The sequence below is a fragment of the Engraulis encrasicolus genome, chromosome 2, assembly GCF_034702125.1.
Source record: "Engraulis encrasicolus isolate BLACKSEA-1 chromosome 2, IST_EnEncr_1.0, whole genome shotgun sequence".
NCBI lineage: Eukaryota > Metazoa > Chordata > Actinopteri > Clupeiformes > Engraulidae > Engraulis > Engraulis encrasicolus.
The window spans coordinates 52,122,754-52,140,284 of NC_085858.1; the positions used below are offsets into that span (position 1 = coordinate 52,122,754).

General features: G+C 47.4%; 2 protein-coding genes across 7 annotated transcripts in view; both read right to left on the bottom strand.

Annotated features, from left to right (window-relative positions):
* Positions 1 to 257: 257 nt before the first annotated feature.
* On the bottom strand, positions 258 to 2,449 carry LOC134440716 (tubulin alpha-8 chain-like). The gene is made up of 5 exons (XM_063190834.1): positions 2,431 to 2,449; positions 2,267 to 2,316; positions 1,954 to 2,173; positions 1,520 to 1,668; positions 258 to 1,271 (listed from the first exon to the last, which is right to left on the bottom strand). The coding sequence occupies exons 2-5, from the start codon at positions 2,267 to 2,269 to the stop codon at positions 294 to 296; spliced, it is 1,350 nt and encodes a 449-aa protein (XP_063046904.1). The 5' UTR covers positions 2,270 to 2,316; positions 2,431 to 2,449; the 3' UTR covers positions 258 to 293.
* Positions 2,450 to 8,246: 5,797 nt separating this feature from the next.
* Positions 8,247 to 17,531, bottom strand: part of tnnt1 (troponin T type 1 (skeletal, slow)) — a 34,614-nt gene continuing 25,329 nt past the window's right edge. For 4 of the 6 annotated variants that reach the window (XM_063190871.1, XM_063190855.1, XM_063190863.1 and 1 more), the window contains 2 exons: positions 16,575 to 16,615; positions 8,248 to 8,509 (listed from right to left, as the gene is read on the bottom strand). In XM_063190871.1, the coding sequence (XP_063046941.1) occupies positions 8,461 to 8,509; positions 16,575 to 16,615 (90 nt within the window). In that variant the 3' untranslated portion in view covers positions 8,248 to 8,460. Of the gene's footprint in view, positions 8,510 to 16,574; positions 16,616 to 17,531 lie in introns of all 6 variants that reach the window. The other 2 variants (XM_063190892.1, XM_063190880.1) reach the window with 2 other exon arrangements.

Below are 17,531 nucleotides of genomic sequence, written 5' to 3' on the forward strand. Positions count from 1 at the left end.
GCAATCCTGTTTCAACGCACTGCAGTTAAAAGAAACAGTGGAGTCCAGTTTAGAGTGAGGGGCAACATCTCCACCATTATTACCTTCTAAAATCTAATCCAAGAATCAAGACAAGCACAACTTGTTTCAGTTCTCAAATCTAAATGAAAGACACTGTGCTATAGGTGTGGATGTGTATTGTGCGCTTAATGTAGGACGACCACCTGTCCCTCAAATGCACATTTGAAAAAATAAAAGGACAAATGCAAAGACAAGGATTAATGCAAAAAATTGTTTTATTATAGACATGATCCTCAATATTCTTCATCTTCCTCTTCTTCCTCACCACCAGTGTCTGCCCCAACTTCCTCGTAATCTTTTTCCAAAGCTGCCAGGTCTTCTCTAGCCTCACTGAACTCTCCCTCCTCCATGCCCTCACCCACGTACCAGTGCACGAAGGCCCTCTTGGCGTACATCAGGTCAAACTTGTGGTTCAGGCGAGCCCAGGCCTCTGCGATGGCTGTAGTGTTGCTGAGCATGCACACGGCCCTCTGCACCTTGGCCAGATCACCTCCTGGCACCACCGTGGGGGGCTGGTAGTTGATGCCCACCTTGAAACCCGTGGGGCACCAGTCCACAAACTGGATGGACCGCCGAGTCTTGATGGCAGCAATCGCGGCGTTGACATCTTTGGGCACCACGTCGCCACGGTAGAGCACACAGCAGGCCATGTATTTCCCACGCCTCGGGTCACACTTCACCATCTGGTTGTTGGCCTCAAAGCATGCATTGGTGATGTCTGAAACAGACAGTTGCTCGTGATAAGCCTTCTCTGCAGAGATGATGGGGGAGTAGGTGACCAGGGGGAAGTGGATACGTGGGTAAGGTACGAGGTTGGTCTGGAACTCCGTGAGGTCCACATTCAGGGCCCCGTCAAAGCGCAGAGATGCAGTGATGGACGAAACGATCTGGGCGATGAGGCGATTCAGATTGGTGTATGAGGGCCGGTCGACGTCCAGGTTGCGCTTGCAGATGTCAAAAATGGCTTCATTGTCCACCATGAAGGAGCAGTCGGCGTGCTCCAGAGTGGTGTGGGTGGTCAGGATGGAGTTGTAGGGCTCCACCACAGCTGTGGACACCTGGGGAGCAGGGTACACCGAGAACTCCAGCTTCGACTTCTTGCCGTAGTCCACAGACAAGCGCTCCATCAACAGAGATGTGAAGCCAGAGCCGGTCCCACCGCCAAAGCTATGGAAGAGGAGAAACCCCTGAAGACCGGTGCACTGGTCTGCCTGGGAAATAAACAGGGGGGAGAATTCTGTTAGTCCAACTGTTCAAAAGGCAAAAAGGGGCAAAAGCTAAAAGGCACAATGCATACAGTCAGTGCTACTTGTAGAACAAAATACTTAAAAAAAAAAAAAATGCGATTAGCCAAAATTAAACGATGAAGAGCATAGCATTTAGGGGGGGGTCAGGGTCCACAGCAGAACACATCCAATAAGGACCAACACCAGCAATATTTAATAATTCAACTACCTACCATTTTTCGAATTCGGTCCAGGACAGGATCTACAATTTCCTTTCCAATAGTGTAGTGGCCTCGAGCATAGTTGTTGGCCGCGTCCTCTTTGCCACTGACCAGCTGCTCAGGGTGGTACAGCTGACGATAGGAGCCATTACGGATTTCATCTGGAAGCAACAAGCGGACAGCATTTTACAACTCTGCACTAACCATCAAAAAAAAATTTAACTCAGCTGACACTTTTTGTTAAACTGACTGAAACTGTACATAAGTACATGGTTCTAAAATCCCTGGAGCATTGTAGGGTTAAGCATCTTGCTCAAGTGGCACTTCAGTACTTAGGGTGAGATTTTATCATTCCCCATGTCAGCCAACTCTGACCAGTAGGCCATGACTACTAAACAAGTTATTAAAAAAATAGTCATTTGCAGTTAGTGTCAGATGTTCCCCACCTATGACTGATGGCTCCAAGTCCACAAAAATGGACCTGGGGACATATTTTCCTGCCCCAGTTTCACTGAAAAAGGTGCCAAAGGACGAATCGGCAGGGGCCAGGCTGTCGGAAGCAACTGTTCCATCTGGACGAATTCCATGTTCTAAGCAGTACAATTCCCAACAAGCATTACCAATCTGAACACCAGCTTGGCCAACATGGACGGAAATGCACTCTCTCTGCAATAACATAAAAGAAAACACAATGATTCAAACCAAATCTCCAAACAAATGATAAAGAAACGCGTGGCAAGATACAAATATACAACTTACCATTTTTTGGTTAATTCAGTCCAAACAGTTCAATGGCAGTAGAACTTCACCTGAAAACCAAACGCAAATTGACCTTCTTCAATGTTCCAGCTGGACCAAAACAACCCAGAGAAAAATCCCACAAAATGTTACTTCAGAAGCCCAAATTCAAATGTTCAACATACCTGCTCCCTCTGGAAAAACACACTGCTCTCTGTGAGTCTGCTCAATATAAGCTATAGGGTTGTCAGGGGGGTGGCATTAATTGAACCCTGCTACTCAATTTCTGGTTAGCCAATGGTGTGCACCATTCAATTCGTCAATTAGCATTTTTGTTTCAGCCATTTACTGATCACCTGCACCTGCTTCTTGCTTTTACACTGGTGAACTTAAGTGTTTCACCAATTAACTGAAACAGTTTAAGAACCTGTCCATATCCTTTGGAAAATACCTACAACAAAAGTAGAGTAAACCAGGAGTTAATTGTGTTCATGGCCATTGAACAAATGCTGTTGAAGAAACAGAAGTGAAGTGAACACAACAATCTCACGTGTAGTCCATGAGCCAAACCAGGTACCGGTGCCATCTGGTGGGGCAAATTAGTTGTGATTTTTGAATACCTACACATCCCTACACTTTATGCTTTGATATGATAGACCTTTCATATTGGCAGCTTTTTAGGGGTTATCACCTAATAAAGTAGCCCACCCCATTACTAATCTATAATATTTAGAGACCTGTGCACACCGTTTGGACCCGTGGATAAGACACTGGTCAGTATTGTATGATACATGTGTTGGTATCATTTAAAAGAGTATATCCTCAGCTTTGATTTAAGCACATTGCTGGAGCCCTCGGACAAACACAGAGGTCACTAGAGCTTTCTGAATGGACAACACCACAATATTTTTCACCATTTCTAACTGTACTCTTTCTTTATGCACAGTGGCATCAGTATACATTATAGACACAGCTGATAGATACTGAAATACTCCTTGGACTGCACAGATTCAGAAAAGGTATGCTATGCCCCCAGTACCTCATTATTGGATGCACTTTAAGGGCTGAATGAAGAAAGATGGGTAACTTGGGACAAAATTCCAAACATGGGAATTTCAGCGCTTTTCCCTCTTCTTTCCCAAGAACCTCTCAGGATCAACTGTCACTGCCATATTGTTGGGACCATGCTCCAGGTATATATGCCAATCTCCCTAAAATTTACTTTATTTTTAATAATATTATGATTAAAACTCATTCAAGAAATTCATTGATGAATGCAAAACATGTTTGGAGGCTGTCGTTGTTATTGTGCACCCAAATACTGCTGGGCGGACTGACTTGTGCCTAGCACGGTACATTGACCATTCAGAAGACAAAAATATAATTTCAGCAGGGAATATTTTCATGGCACACTTTAGGCATTTTTCCATATAAAACCCATCTGAGCCATGTCGTGTCGTGCGTACCGTGTCGAGCTGAGTGGTACTGTATAACCAGGCCGATTTGTGTTACCATTACAAACCGTGTTACCCAGGGTATGGTTGGAGCATAGAGGTAGAACATTAGACTAGAGGTGACACGTCAATTCACGACAGCACTGGGAAACGGCACATGGCAATTCAATGTAGAACATGCCCCACCTCTGTCAAAAAGGTCAAAAATGGACAAAAACTGTATGAATATGAAGCAGGGGTCCCCAAACTAAGGCCCGGAGGCCGGATGCGGCCCGCCAGGCCTCTTTGACCGGCCCTCCAGCTCTCTGCATCTCACCATTTGAACTGGCCCAAAGAAGCAATCCTCACAGAAAAAAAAGATAAAATATATTTTTTAAGTATTTTATTTTGTTCATCAACAGGCCTTCCTACAGTTTAATTTTCACTAACTGAAATCACCAGAAGTTTCCTGTCTTGACAGTTTCTCATCTCACTGTAATATAAACAGGCCTACAATTTCTATTGTATCACTCCTAAACTGTCAATCACCACATGTTTCTAACCTTTCCTTGCTACTTTTTTTACATGGTTATTGGAAATTAAAAGGAATACCTGTGGTATTTCGAATTGAAAAACATGTGAAGTACTCACTCACTTCTTTTGCAAATCACTTGTAATTTATGAGCTATTTTGTGCTAGAAATAATGAATGAAGGAAGCGAAGAACAGCACTCTTCAGATTTTTCTGTTTATTCGCCTACGAACATTTCGGGTAGAGCCCTTCTTCAGCGTGTAATGGCGATTGCTGTGCTAGAAATTATGGCTATAACAGGCAGTGGCCTAGTATACAGCCCACATGATTGATTCCGGCCCCTGATCACAGTCAGGCACGATAATGTGGTCCCCAGAGAAAAAAGTTTGGGGACCCTGATATGAAGTAACACATTTATCTTATTAAGACCAGATTTGAAATGTCAGGCTAAATATCTATGTAAATCATATGAGTCGATAAAATACATTTAAATATCAAATTATATTAATTATGTAGATATTTAGAAACACACTTTAACTATTGTCATTGTGTAGAGTGTTGATGGACATGTTCACACTATTAAGCCATTTTTTGACAGAGGTGAGCCTTCTTCTCCATTCATTTCCATTTGTCATGTCTACCTGCAAAAAATGGCTGCCACGGATACTTCATGAACGGCCATCTGAGTAGGCCTACTTTGCTCGTAAATGTGCGTTACGGGGGAAATCGAACCAAATGTCTCATTAACTTACATGCTACACAGGCTAGCCTAAATGAAGACAGTCCATGCTTCAGCCACGGCTGTTTGGCTATATATATATATAATATTATTTGAACAGCCGGCAACACAACACGTATTCGGCATGTTGAGCGTGGAGCTACAGGTCCTTGCATTTCGTTTATTCTTTCCCAACACCACCAATTGACTTGCATTGGCTGTTTTCCCCCACAAAAGGGCGTAACGCACGTGGAAAACCGTTCGTGAGTATTGCTGTGGAAAGGGGGGTGGGGTCACCTCTAGTCTAATGTTCTAACCAGAGCCATCTAATATCAGAGTTACGCCACTCCCATAGACCTCTATGGACCAATCTTTCCACAGCAATGGCGGCTCTTATGGAGCCTCACGGAGCTTTAACATGGAAATCCCCATTGACTTTAGTTCTATTAGAAGTTACTTAGTTCCAGGAGGTGGCCGTAGAACACAGAAAATGTGGTAAAGGTAATGTAATTTGTTTGTACTTAATATTTGTTTGGTATGTGATGGTTCTGTGTTAGTTTCCAACGAACAGAAGTTTACATTTTAATCTACGCAAATCACATCACCAACCGACTTCCTGGTCCCCGGTTTGCGCAACTCTGTTATTAGATGGCTCTGGTTCTACCTCTATAGGTTGGAGTTACGTTTTTGGGGTTGTCACGTAGCATTGCTTTAAAGGTACACTGTGCAAGATTTTTAGTTGTTTATTTCCAGAATTCATGCTACCCATTCACTACCCTTTTCATGAATACTTACCACCGAGCCCTATCTCTGTCATTTCGTGAAGTATTCACGAAAAAAATAACTTTAATTTTCGTGGAGCATTCACGCTATTGCCCGTTTTTCGTGGTTGGGCAACGAAACGCTGCCTATTCATTTGAATTGCCCGACTGCTGCTATGGTTATCCAAGCGTCTGCAGGGGCGGGGAGGGGGTGCTGACAGAACACTGCGTTTAGGCCACTTGAGCTGCCGTTTAGGTCAGCTTTTTACTATTATTGGACATTCGTTATTATAAGACAGAGGGTTAGGGTGTGGGTTAGGGTTAGGGTGTGGGTTACTGCAGTGTTTCTGAACAGGGGTGCCGGGGCTGCTGCTGCTGGTGTATTTAATAAACCTTTTTTAATTATTTATTTTCTTCAAATGCTACTATTACTATGTCAGAACGCTATAAAGGACTTTTAGAAAAAGCACAACAAAATACCTCCTCTTAATGTATGTTCTCTACAAGTCTTCTGTTGTCCAGTCTTGCACTTTAAATGTCTGTATGAGCAATGTCTACGTCCATACTGTCTATGTCCATGTATGAGTACTGTCTATGTCTATACTGTCTATGTCCTTACCTAGATTAGTCTATGTCTGCATGGGAGAGCAAGAAACGCAATTTCAAATTCTTTGTATGACCAGTGCATGTAAAGAAATTGACAATAAACTTGACTTGACTTGACTTGGGTGCTGTAGGCCCCCCTCAGGGGTGCCTACAGCACGGCAGGAGGTGGCCTTTACACAAGTACAATGGCAAAGCACCACTTCAAACGCTTTTTGTACGTTTCCAGCAGCTTGTTTACCGGCTTGTGCACCCAGATTGTGAGGTTGGGACATATATAGATTTCAGTTTTGTATAACAACCTTTTATAGCAGCAGAATGCATCAAAGCCCCCTTTTTCCCGTAGGTAGCCACCTTCACCCTTTGGAAATGTTTGGGTGCCCTTGACACTTGCATGTCATGACACTTAAGCCCATGGTGTTCCAGAGACTTCAACCAATAGGCCTACCTGTACCTAAAAGGTAGAATTGGATATCAGATAGAACTAATATAACAAATAGAGATGCACAGGATCCAAGATCCGGTTCCGGATCCAGCAGGATAATAGGGTTTTTCACAGGATCCGGCAGGATCTTAAGCAGTGGATCCGGTATCCGGCAGTTCCAGTTCCAGTGCATCTCTAGCCTAGATTTTTCAGTCAGTCTTTCACAACCCCAATTGATGCATGGAGTGAAAGCCCTTTGGAAGTGACCAGTGCAGGCAGTGTGGCAGTAAGCCAATGAGTCTAAAAATAGTTTGAGCCAATGTGATAAAAAGGGCCCACGTGTGCGAGTAGGCTATGTGTTTCAACCCTTTCGTAGGATCCGGTATCCGGTTCCGGATCCGGCAGGATCTTAAGCAGTGTCTTAAGCATCTCTAATAACAAAAGGGCAATTTGGACAAGGTAGATGAGTAACATTCATCTTCCTCAGAGTAATTCCCTTATAATAGTTATTTATTAGCAAACAAATAGCAAATAGCTGTAAAAATAGGGGGTGCTGTGGCACAGCACGCTAAGCCCCCCACATTTGGGCTTGCATGCCCACGGGGACCCCGGTTCGAGTCCGGCCGGGGTCATTTCCCGATCCCGCCCCGTCTCTCTGTCCAACTCGCTTCCTGTCACCATCTCAGACTGTCCTGTCAAATAAAGGCATAAAAGGCCCTAACTATATATATTTTAAAAAAATAGCTATGAAAATAGCTACACTTATTTAGTGTGCACCAATAGAGTCATCCATAGGCCTACATGAGCATCAGGACCAGAAGGAGGTTGAGGAGTATAGACTTGGCACAGGTTTGTGCTCTGAGTGGTCATGGTATTCTGCCATTAATGTTTGGCCACACGAGGGCACTGGTGCACACAGTTGGTGTTTGGCGTCTGTTTCCTTTTTTTTTTTTCTTCTTTCAATTTCCCGTTTATGTAATAGGCCTCCCACCTGACCTGATTTCTCTAAAGACCACATGATTTTCTTGAAACGTTACAGTGGTTTTTAAAATGTATTTATTTATTTTTAATTGCACTCAGAGCCTTGTTTGGATGGCTTGTTATTTGGCATGTATGCAGCATTCTTCTGTCACCATCACTCCCATCACTTTTTAAACCCCTATTGATCTGTAGCAGGAGTGTATGTCTCTGGCTCTTCCAACAACTATTGAATAACACTGGCCCTTGTTCTAAATACTATGCTGTTACTGCCTGCTGAGATGCAGTGTTGTGCTGGGCATCAGAAACCATCTTCACCACAGAGCAATATTTATTTATTTATGATTTTGGGGGTTTTGCCATTATTATAACAAAAGTAAGTGACCAAGACCATAACCATGACCATGTCAGTAGTGAAGGTTTATGTAATTCAACAGCCAGCATACCATGCGCAACACAAAAAAATGAGTGGAATTATAGGTTCAATGACAGGAAGACCGTGCCACCAAAAACAACAGGACCGCATTGTACTTTTTTTGTCATTTAATCATCTTGTCAAAATGTTCTTTTTCCATTTGGCTGCTGTTGGGGTGGGACTGTGGGATGGGGAGAGGGGGGGTAGAGAGAGAGAGAAAGAGAGAGAGAGAGAGAGAGAGAGAGAGAGAGAGGGAGGGAGGGAGGGAGAAGAAAGATAAGGAAGCAGAGGAGGCAGCTTCTGTGTCCGTGTGACCACATTCTTGCTTCATTGCACGGCTCAGCAGAAGCCCTTACTTCCAACGACCTCCAACCTTGCCCTTGTTGCCATGACCCTTTTTGCTGTGGAGGACAGAAAGAAAAGGCACAGGGTTCAACTGATGAATGTTCTCTGTTAGGCAGAGATGAATAAAGAAGAAGTAGAAGTTCAGTTACGGATGCAATGCAGATTACACCCTGAGTAGTTGGATATAACTTATTTGCAACTAATTAATTTCAAACCACTAGTGTTGTAATTATAACAGTACCTCTTCTCCTTTATACATATGTGCTTTTAGGTTTGAATACTAAATATGACACAGTCATGTTTGTTTTCACAGTTTTGAGTTGCTTTCAATCTCACTGCACATGATGTGTTATGGAGGGGGCTACACTGGGTGTGTTAAGTTTAAGACTAACGTGTATCTGCCGTAACAATTAACTTCCACAGTAATCAATGGAGCTGGCTACACATCAGACATAGCAGCACAGCGGACATTCTAAACAATAGCCCATTTTATTCAATGTATGTTGATACATCTTCTCATAACACATCGTAACATCCAGTGTAGCCCTAGCCTAAATTTTACACGTGCATCCTGACAATAAGTTCTGTTCTATTCTATTATATAAATAGGAACTGAGGCAAAAACACACAGGAGATGGTGATACACAGAATATAACTAGCATCTAAATACAGTTGAGGACGATATTATTAGCCCCGCTCCTAAAATTAGACATATCTGTTGATTTCTCAGTCATAATGACCATTATTAACACGTTTATGTTATTCTGGAAACAAATGCACGTTGAAGAGTATGTCCAATAAGTTTAATTTGGATTTTGCTATTGTTACAATACAATGTTTGCACAACCTACGAAAAAAGGGCAAAAATGGCAAGGACAAAATTATTAGCCCCCTGATCATTAAGTCAATACAGTGTCATTTATGAACCAAAACTGACAACAGGCTCTTTGATTAGTTGTTAACTTGGTTGGCACGTCTTCCTAGGGATTTCGGCCCATTTCTCATGAACTCACTCCACTGGAATTGTTATGTTGCCATTGCTTTACTCTGGTTCTGTCTCAGACTCTCTATCTCGCTCTCTGTCTCTCTCTGCCTGTCTCGTTCTCTGTCTTGCTCTCTCTCTCTCTCTCTCTCTCTCTGGTTCTGTCTCTCTCTCTCTGTCTCTCTCTCTCTCTGTCTTGCTCTCTCTCTCTCTCTCTCTCTCTCTGGTTCTGTCTCTCTCTCTCTCTGCCTATCTGGTTCTGTCTCTCTCTCTCTCTGCCTATCTGGTTCTGTCTCGTGCTCTCTCTCTCTGCCTGCCTGCCTCTCTGGTTCTGTCTCGTGCTCTCTCTGTCTCATGCTTTCTCTCTCTCTCTCTCCCTGCCTATCTGGTTCTGTCTCGTGCTCTCTCTCTCTGCCTGCCTGCCTCTCTGGTTCTGTCTCGTGCTCTCTCTGTCTCATGCTTTCTCTCTCTCTCTCTCTCCCTGCCTGTCTGGTTCTCTCTCTCTCTCTCTCTCTGCCTATCTGGTTCTGTCTCGTGCTCTCTCTGTCTTGTGCTCTCTCTCTCTGCCTGTAGGGTTCTGACTCTCTCTCTCTCTCAATCTCATTCTGTCTGGTTCTGTCTCCCTGCCTGTCTGATTCTGTCAGTCTGTCTGTCTGTCTCTCTCTCCCTGTCTTTCTCTCTATTCTCTTCTCTGCCCCGCTAGTGTCATGTGCTTTTGGTTTGTTTTGATTTCCTCATGTGCTCCTGTGTTTACCTGCCACGCCCCTCGTTTGTCTCCTGCCCCTTGTGGTCTAGTTTTTGATTCTCATTTGGCCCGTTTAGTTTTCCTTATTGTTTTCACCTGTGTTCTGTTCTGACTATTGGTCTTGTCCCTTGCCTCCTGTTCCCTAGTCATTGTCTCCACCTGTGTCATTATCTGTTCTTGTTATCATTGTCCTTGATTGCCTGTGCCTCGTTTGTATCCCTGTTTCTGTCTCGTCAACCACCTGGATCCTGTTGTGTTCTACCTATCGTGTCCCTGCTCTGTGATTGCCCCTGTGTATTTAAGTCCTGTGCTCCCCTTGTCCCGTGCTGCGTCATTTGTCTTCTTTTGCCAGAGTTGTCACTCTGTATCTGTCGGACCCTGTTAGTGTACCTGATCCCCGAAACCCTTGTATGTAAGTGTCTTTGTTTTACTGTCTTTAGTTCCTGTTTTCCCCATCGTGGGTTTGTTTTGTTTTCTAGCTCTGCTGAGCAGTGTAGTGTTTTTTGTAGTTGTCTCAATAAATCCCTCACCAATCCCAGACCTTCCGCTTTGTGTGCTGCATTTGGGCTCTCTTGCACAAAATCGTGACAGAATGACGCAGCCCAAACAGAGCCCAGCAGCACACCTAGCACAGACAGCCGTGCCGGAGCCACGCTCGCTTCGGGTTGGGTATATTGGAATGCCATCACCTCACTCCCATGCCAGCCTGGATCCTGAACTGTATCGTGGGACTCGCCTTGCTATGCGGGGCTCCCCTAGAAGGGGGGGTCGCTTTCAGGCCCCTAGAGCTCCTCCAAGACCCCCTCCTCTGGAGATTGACTGGTGGTCCTTCTCTGACACGGATGATGAGGATTACAACTGGGAGGAGGATTGGCTACCCACCAGGAGAAGGCGCCGTCACAACGGGCGCCGCAAGAGCCGTCCTAAAACCATCCAGGAAAACTCTGATCCTGCCAGTCCGTCCGTTCAGCACCTGCCTGTCTGCCCGCCGGCCCAGCCCATGCCTGTCTGCCCGCCGGCCCAGCCCATGCCTGTCTGCCCGCCGGCCCAGCCCAAGCCTGTCTGCCCGCCGGCCCAGCCCAAGCCTGTCTGCCCGCCGGCCCAGCCCAAGCCTGTCTGCCCGCCGGCCCAGCCCAAGCCTGTCTGCCCGCCGGCCCAGCCCAAGCCTGTCTGCCCGCCGGCCCAGCCCAAGCCTGTCTGCCCGCCGGCCCAGCCCAAGCCTGTCTGCCCGCCGGCCCAGCCCAAGCCAGACTACTCGCCGGCCCAGCCCCAGACCCAGCCTGTCTGCCCACCGGTCCAGTCCCAGCCAGTGTGTTCGCCAATCCGACTCCAGTCTTTGTACTCACCTGAGCTGGCCGCCCTTCTGCAAGAGTTCAACGCTCTCAAACAGCCAGAGTTTGGCGGCCAACCTACTGCACTGGTCGATCCAGTCGTCGCCGTGAGGCAAGCCCCCGAGCCGGACGTCGCCGTGAGGCCAGCCCCCGAGCCGGACGTCGCCGTGAGGCCAGCCCCCGACTCGGACATCGCCGTGAGGCCAGCCCCCGAGCCGGACGCCGCCGTGAGGCCAGCCCCCGACCCGGACGTCGCCGCGAGGCCAGCCCCCGAGCCGGACGTCGCCGCGAGGCCAGCCCCCGAGCCGGACGTCGCCGCGAGGCCAGCCCCCGAGCCGGACATCGCCGCGAGGCCAGCCCCCGAGCCGGACGTCGCCGTGAGGCCAGCCCCCGAGCCGGACGTCGCCGTGAGGCCAGCCCTCGAGCCGGACGCCGCCAAGCCAGCCAACCCATCTGCTCTCGAGGGGCCTCCTGTTGCCGGTTCTGCCCTGCCAGTTGCCGGTTCTGCCCCGCCTGTTCCTGTTGCCGGTTCTGCCCTGCCAGTTGCCGGTTCTGCCCCGCCTGTTCCTGTTGCCGGTTCTGCCCTGCCAGTTGCCGGTTCTGCCCCGCCAGTTGCCGGTTCTGCCCCGCCTGTTCCTGTTGACCTGTCTGTTGCCGGTTCAGCCTTGCCTGAATCCCGCTCAGTTCCCAAAGACCCAAAGCCACCAGAAGGTCCGCCCAACTTCAAGCCGCCTGCTGCGGATGCTTCGAGCGAGACCCCCACTTCGGATGGGACCTCCCACAACGTTGTTCCGGTCGAGACCCCCGATGCAGTTGGGACCCTCGAGTACATCACTCAGGACAAGACCTTCGCTCCGGCCGGGACCCCCGGCGACATCGCTCCTGAGCACAGCTGTCCTGCTGAGGGTCAGTCCTGCTGCCCGTCTGAAGGTCAGTCCGGCTCTCCCACTGAAGGCCCACCTGACCCTGTTCCTGTTGGTGCCGCCCCTGTTCCCAATGGCTCCACCCCCGTTCCCGATGGCGCCGCCCCTGGTCCCGATGGCTCCGCCCCTGGTCCCGATGGCTCCGCCCCTGGTCCCGACGGCTCCGCCCCCGGTCCCGATGACTCCGCCCCCGATCCCACCGGCTCCGCCCCCGGTGGCCCCGCCCCCGGTCCTGATGGCTCCACCCCGGGTCCCGATGGCTCCGCCCCCGGTCCCGATGGCTCCGCCCCTGGTCCCGACGGCTCCGCCCCCGGACCCCAGAGCGCCGCTCCCGATCCCGATGGCTCCGCCCCCAATCCCGACGGCGCCACCCCCGGTCCCGAAGGCTCCGCCCCTTATCCCGATGGCTCCGCCCCTGATCCCGTTGCCGTTGCACCCAATCCAGATCCTGCTCCCACCTTCCCATCTTCATCTTTGTTCCAGTTTATCCTACCTCCAATGTCCCAACCTGCTATGCCCCCTATGTCCCAGCCTTCTCCCATTACTCACCAATGCCATAAGCCCCTCTTTATTCCTGTGCCCGTCACGATCCCCCTGACTCTGCCTATCACTATCCCTGTGCCTGTCCCCGTCCGTGTCCTGGTGCCGACTCCTATGTCTGTCCCAGTCCCAGTCCATGTTGATGTCCGTTCGACCCTTTTCCCTGCACCAGCTTTTGTGAACATTTCTGTGACTGTACCTGTCCCCACCGTCATCTCTGTCCCCGTTCCTGTCACCGTCAACATCACTGTGCCTGTGAAAGTTCCTGTTTATGTTCCTGTCAATGTTCCCCAGTCCTGTGTTTTGCCTGATTCTCTATCTGCCCATCCCTCGACCTGTGCCACTGCCTCAACCTGCCCCTCTGTCTCGACCTGCCCCTCTGCCTCTGTCTCGACTTGTCCCTCTGTCTCTGTCTCAACCTGCCCCTCTGTCTCGAGCTCTGCCTCTGTCTCGACCTCTGCCTCTGTCTCGACCTGCCCCTCTGTCTCAACCTGCCCCTCTGTCTCAACCTCTACCTCTGTCTCGACCTCTACCTCTGTCTCGACCTGTCCCTCTGTCTCGACCTCTACCTCTGTCTCCACCTGTCCCTCTGTCTCGACCTGTCACTCTACCTTTGTCTCGACCTGTCGCACCTCTGTCTCGACCCCTACCTCTTCCTGTGTCTTGACCAGTCCGTCTGCCTCTGTCTTTGCCCGTCCTTCAGCCTCTGCTTTGCCTTGTCCCTCCGCCGGCTCCCCCCTCCGCCCACCCGGTTTGGTGGTGCCTCTTTTTGGGACTTCTGGAGCCGTCCCTTGAGGGGGGGGTTCTGTCATGAACTCACTCCACTGGAATTGTTATGTTGCCATTGCTTTACTCTGGTTCTGTCTCAGACTCTCTATCTCGCTCTCTGTCTCTCTCTGCCTGTCTCGTTCTCTGTCTTGCTCTCTCTCTCTCTCTCTCTCTCTCTCTCTCTCTCTCTCTCTCTCTCTCTCTCTCTCTCTCTCTCTCTCTCTCTCTGCCTATCTGGTTCTGTCTCTCTCTCTCTCTGCCTATCTGGTTCTGTCTCTCTCTCTCTCTGCCTATCTGGTTCTGTCTCGTGCTCTCTCTCTCTGCCTGCCTGCCTCTCTGGTTCTGTCTCGTGCTCTCTCTGTCTCATGCTTTCTCTCTCTCTCTCTCTCTGCCTATCTGGTTCTGTCTCGTGCTCTCTCTCTCTGCCTGCCTGCCTCTCTGGTTCTGTCTCGTGCTCTCTCTGTCTCATGCTTTCTCTCTCTCTCTCTCTCCCTGCCTGTCTGGTTCTGTCTATCTGGTTCTGCCTCGTGCTCTCTCTGTCTTGTGCTCTCTCTCTCTCTGCCTGTAGGGTTCTGACTCTCTCTCTCTCAATCTCATTCTGTCTGGTTCTGTCTCCCTGCCTGTCTGATTCTGTCAGTCTGTCTGTCTGTCTCTCTCTCCCTGTCTTTCTCTCTATTCTCTTCTCTGCCCCGCTAGTGTCATGTGCTTTTGGTTTGTTTTGATTTCCTCATGTGCTCCTGTGTTTACCTGCCACGCCCCTCGTTTGTCTCCTGCCCTTTGTGGTCTAGTTTTTGATTCTCATTTGGCCCCTTTAGTTTTCCTTATTGTTTTCACCTGTGTTCTGTTCTGACTATTGGTCTTGTCCCTTGTCTCCTGTTCCCTAGTCATTGTCTCCACCTGTGTCATTATCTGTTCTCGTTATCATTGTCCTTGATTGCCTGTGCCTCGTTTGTATCCCTGTTTCTGTCTCGTCAACCACCTGGATCCTGTTGTGTTCTACCTATCGTGTCCCTGCTCTGTGATTGCCCCTGTGTATTTAAGTCCTGTGCTCCCCTTGTCCCGTGCTGCGTCATTTGTCTTCTTTTGCCAGAGTTGTCACTCTGTATCTGTCGGACCCTGTTAGTGTACCTGATCCCCGAAACCCTTGTATGTAAGTGTCTTTGTTTTACTGTCTTTAGTTCCTGTTTTCCCCATCGTGGGTTTGTTTTGTTTTCTAGCTCTGCTGAGCAGTGTAGTGTTTTTTGTAGTTGTCTCAATAAATCCCTCACCAATCCCAGACCTTCCGCTTTGTGTGCTGCATTTGGGCTCTCTTGCACAAAACCGTTACACCATTTCTCCATTGCAAATTGTTTATCTGGTCCAAATTGCATGGATGTTGAGCATGGACATTCATTTTCAGCACTCCTCAAAGATTATCGAAAGGATTGAGGTCTGAACCACTCCATCATCATGGTTTCAGTATCCTTGAAGAACATTTGGACTAATGTGGATGTAGGTTTTGGGTTATCTTATTGCAAGACCCAGAGACAATTTTTGCTTAATCTGGGATGATTTCTGCATGGTGTCCTTCCATATTATATCGTTACGATTCATAGTTAAATTTTTTCATGGTGCCGTACACCCAAACAAGGTTTCCTGTGGCTGAGGCTGCCACAATATGATGCTTCCACCACCATGTTTAATTGTGGAAACAGTGTTATAAATGTTTAAGGCCTATCCCTTTCTTCAGCTTAGAGAAGCAGTATTCATGCATTCAAGCAGATGCAATTGAATCTCATCAGATCAAAGTAGAGAATTTCAAAACTCATTTTTTACTTTCACATGTTCACAAGCAAGCCTCAATTGGACTCTGATACGCAGTATCTTTAGTAAAGGGTCTCAAATGTGATGATGGCCCCAAAGCCTAATATGATGGCAAGCCCAACAGCTGTCTTTCTTGAAAAGAAAACTACAGATAAGGTTAGGTCAGTAAGAATCATCTAAGCAGGGCTTCCAACAGTTACACAGGTGGTGGGAGCATTGAGTTGTTTGGCTGTTTCACAGCCTCAGGCACAGGGAGCCTGGGTCTGGGTCTGGATCTGAATTGCTGGGTCCTCCAATGACACAGTAACCCTAAGCATAGTATGCCATACATCTAAATTAGTTCAGAGGTTCTTCAAGGATGCTAAAACCATGATACTGGAATCATGGTCTACTCAGAGTCCAGTCCTCAATCCAATTGAGAGACTGTGGCAAATGCCATGCAATTAGGACCAACTAGAATAATATTCAATGGAGACATGGGTCAAAATCCCTAGGGAGACATGTAGCAACCTAGTTAACAACTGTCAAATTGGATCACATGACTTTTTGGACTTTAAAAACACACCTGTTTGATACTTTGTTTTAATCAGCCCTGAAGATGGACGCACGCGACCGAAACGGGCCAGCTTGACGTCTCACTTAGAAAAATAAAGGACTTTTAACTTTACTTCAGACGTGCCTTGGACCCTCTCTCTGCTCTCTAATCAAAGAGCCTGTTGTCAATTTTGGTTCATAAATGGCACTGTATTGGCTATTAATGATCAGGGGGCTAAGAATTTTGTCCTTTTCATTTTTGCCTTTTCTATTTAAACTTCTTGTAACAATTTAAAAAAAAAATCAAATTCAACTCATTGGACATTATCTCCCTAGTGTAGTTGTGTCCAGAATAACATACACTTGTTAATAATGGTCATTCTCACTGAGCAATAGAGCTATGTCTAATTTCAGGGGCTATGTCTAATTTCAATGTATAAATATGGTCAAATGTTCAGTTTGGAGAAAATACTTCAATAAAAAATGCAAACTTACAACTTCTGAGCATGAGAAATTCTGTTGAGGAGGACGACAATCTAAAGAGGAAAAACAGGAAACATTACAATGTATTGCATAAGCACGAGCTGGAATACAAACACACTCTCTCACAGACACACACACACGCGCGCACACACGCACACACGCACACACGCACGCACACAATTTTATTTTAATTGGCTGTCGTCGAAACATTGATTAGGTCCATGACAACTAAATTGTACATCAGGGTTAGTAGTAGTGTTCTGTGACCTACAACACCGCACTATAGAACACCAAAACATGATGTACAGTAACAAGTTCTAACGTGTAAGTACTGTACACTAAAATGTGGAACAAGGTGCAACTCACAAAGGCAGCTGCTCCTCCATAAACATGATGGATGATACCCATCATGGTAGGCATTTATCAGACAGTTAGGCATTGCACAACTGCCCAAGCCATGTTTCACTACAGGTATGTATAGTCCTTTCACATACTATTACCCCATCCTTGTAGAGAGAGAGGAATATAGTATATGATAGCATTTTTTGTTTGTTCCTCTGGCTGTTACCAGTATTATGTAAAAAAAAAAAAATATACAGATTAGTTGGTCCAGTCATGGCTGAAACGGCTGGGCACTTGACCAGGGTTCGATTCCGGCACGAGGTAATTTGCCGACCCTTCCCCGTCTCACTCTCCCCACTCGCTTCCTGTCAATACTTCACTGTCCTATCACACAATGAAGGTAAAAAAGGCCAAAATATATATACATTAAAAAAATACATATTAGTTGGGGGTGATGTGGCACGCTAATGCACCTGTCCATACAGAGGCTCTAATGAACACTGACCAACCGACCAAATGCTAATGAAAATTCAGTTTGACTGACTAGCCACTTTGACTGACAATGAGTTTATGTGTGACTACTGGCTAGTAAGATTTACTAACATCCTCTAGCCAAATTGGCTAGAG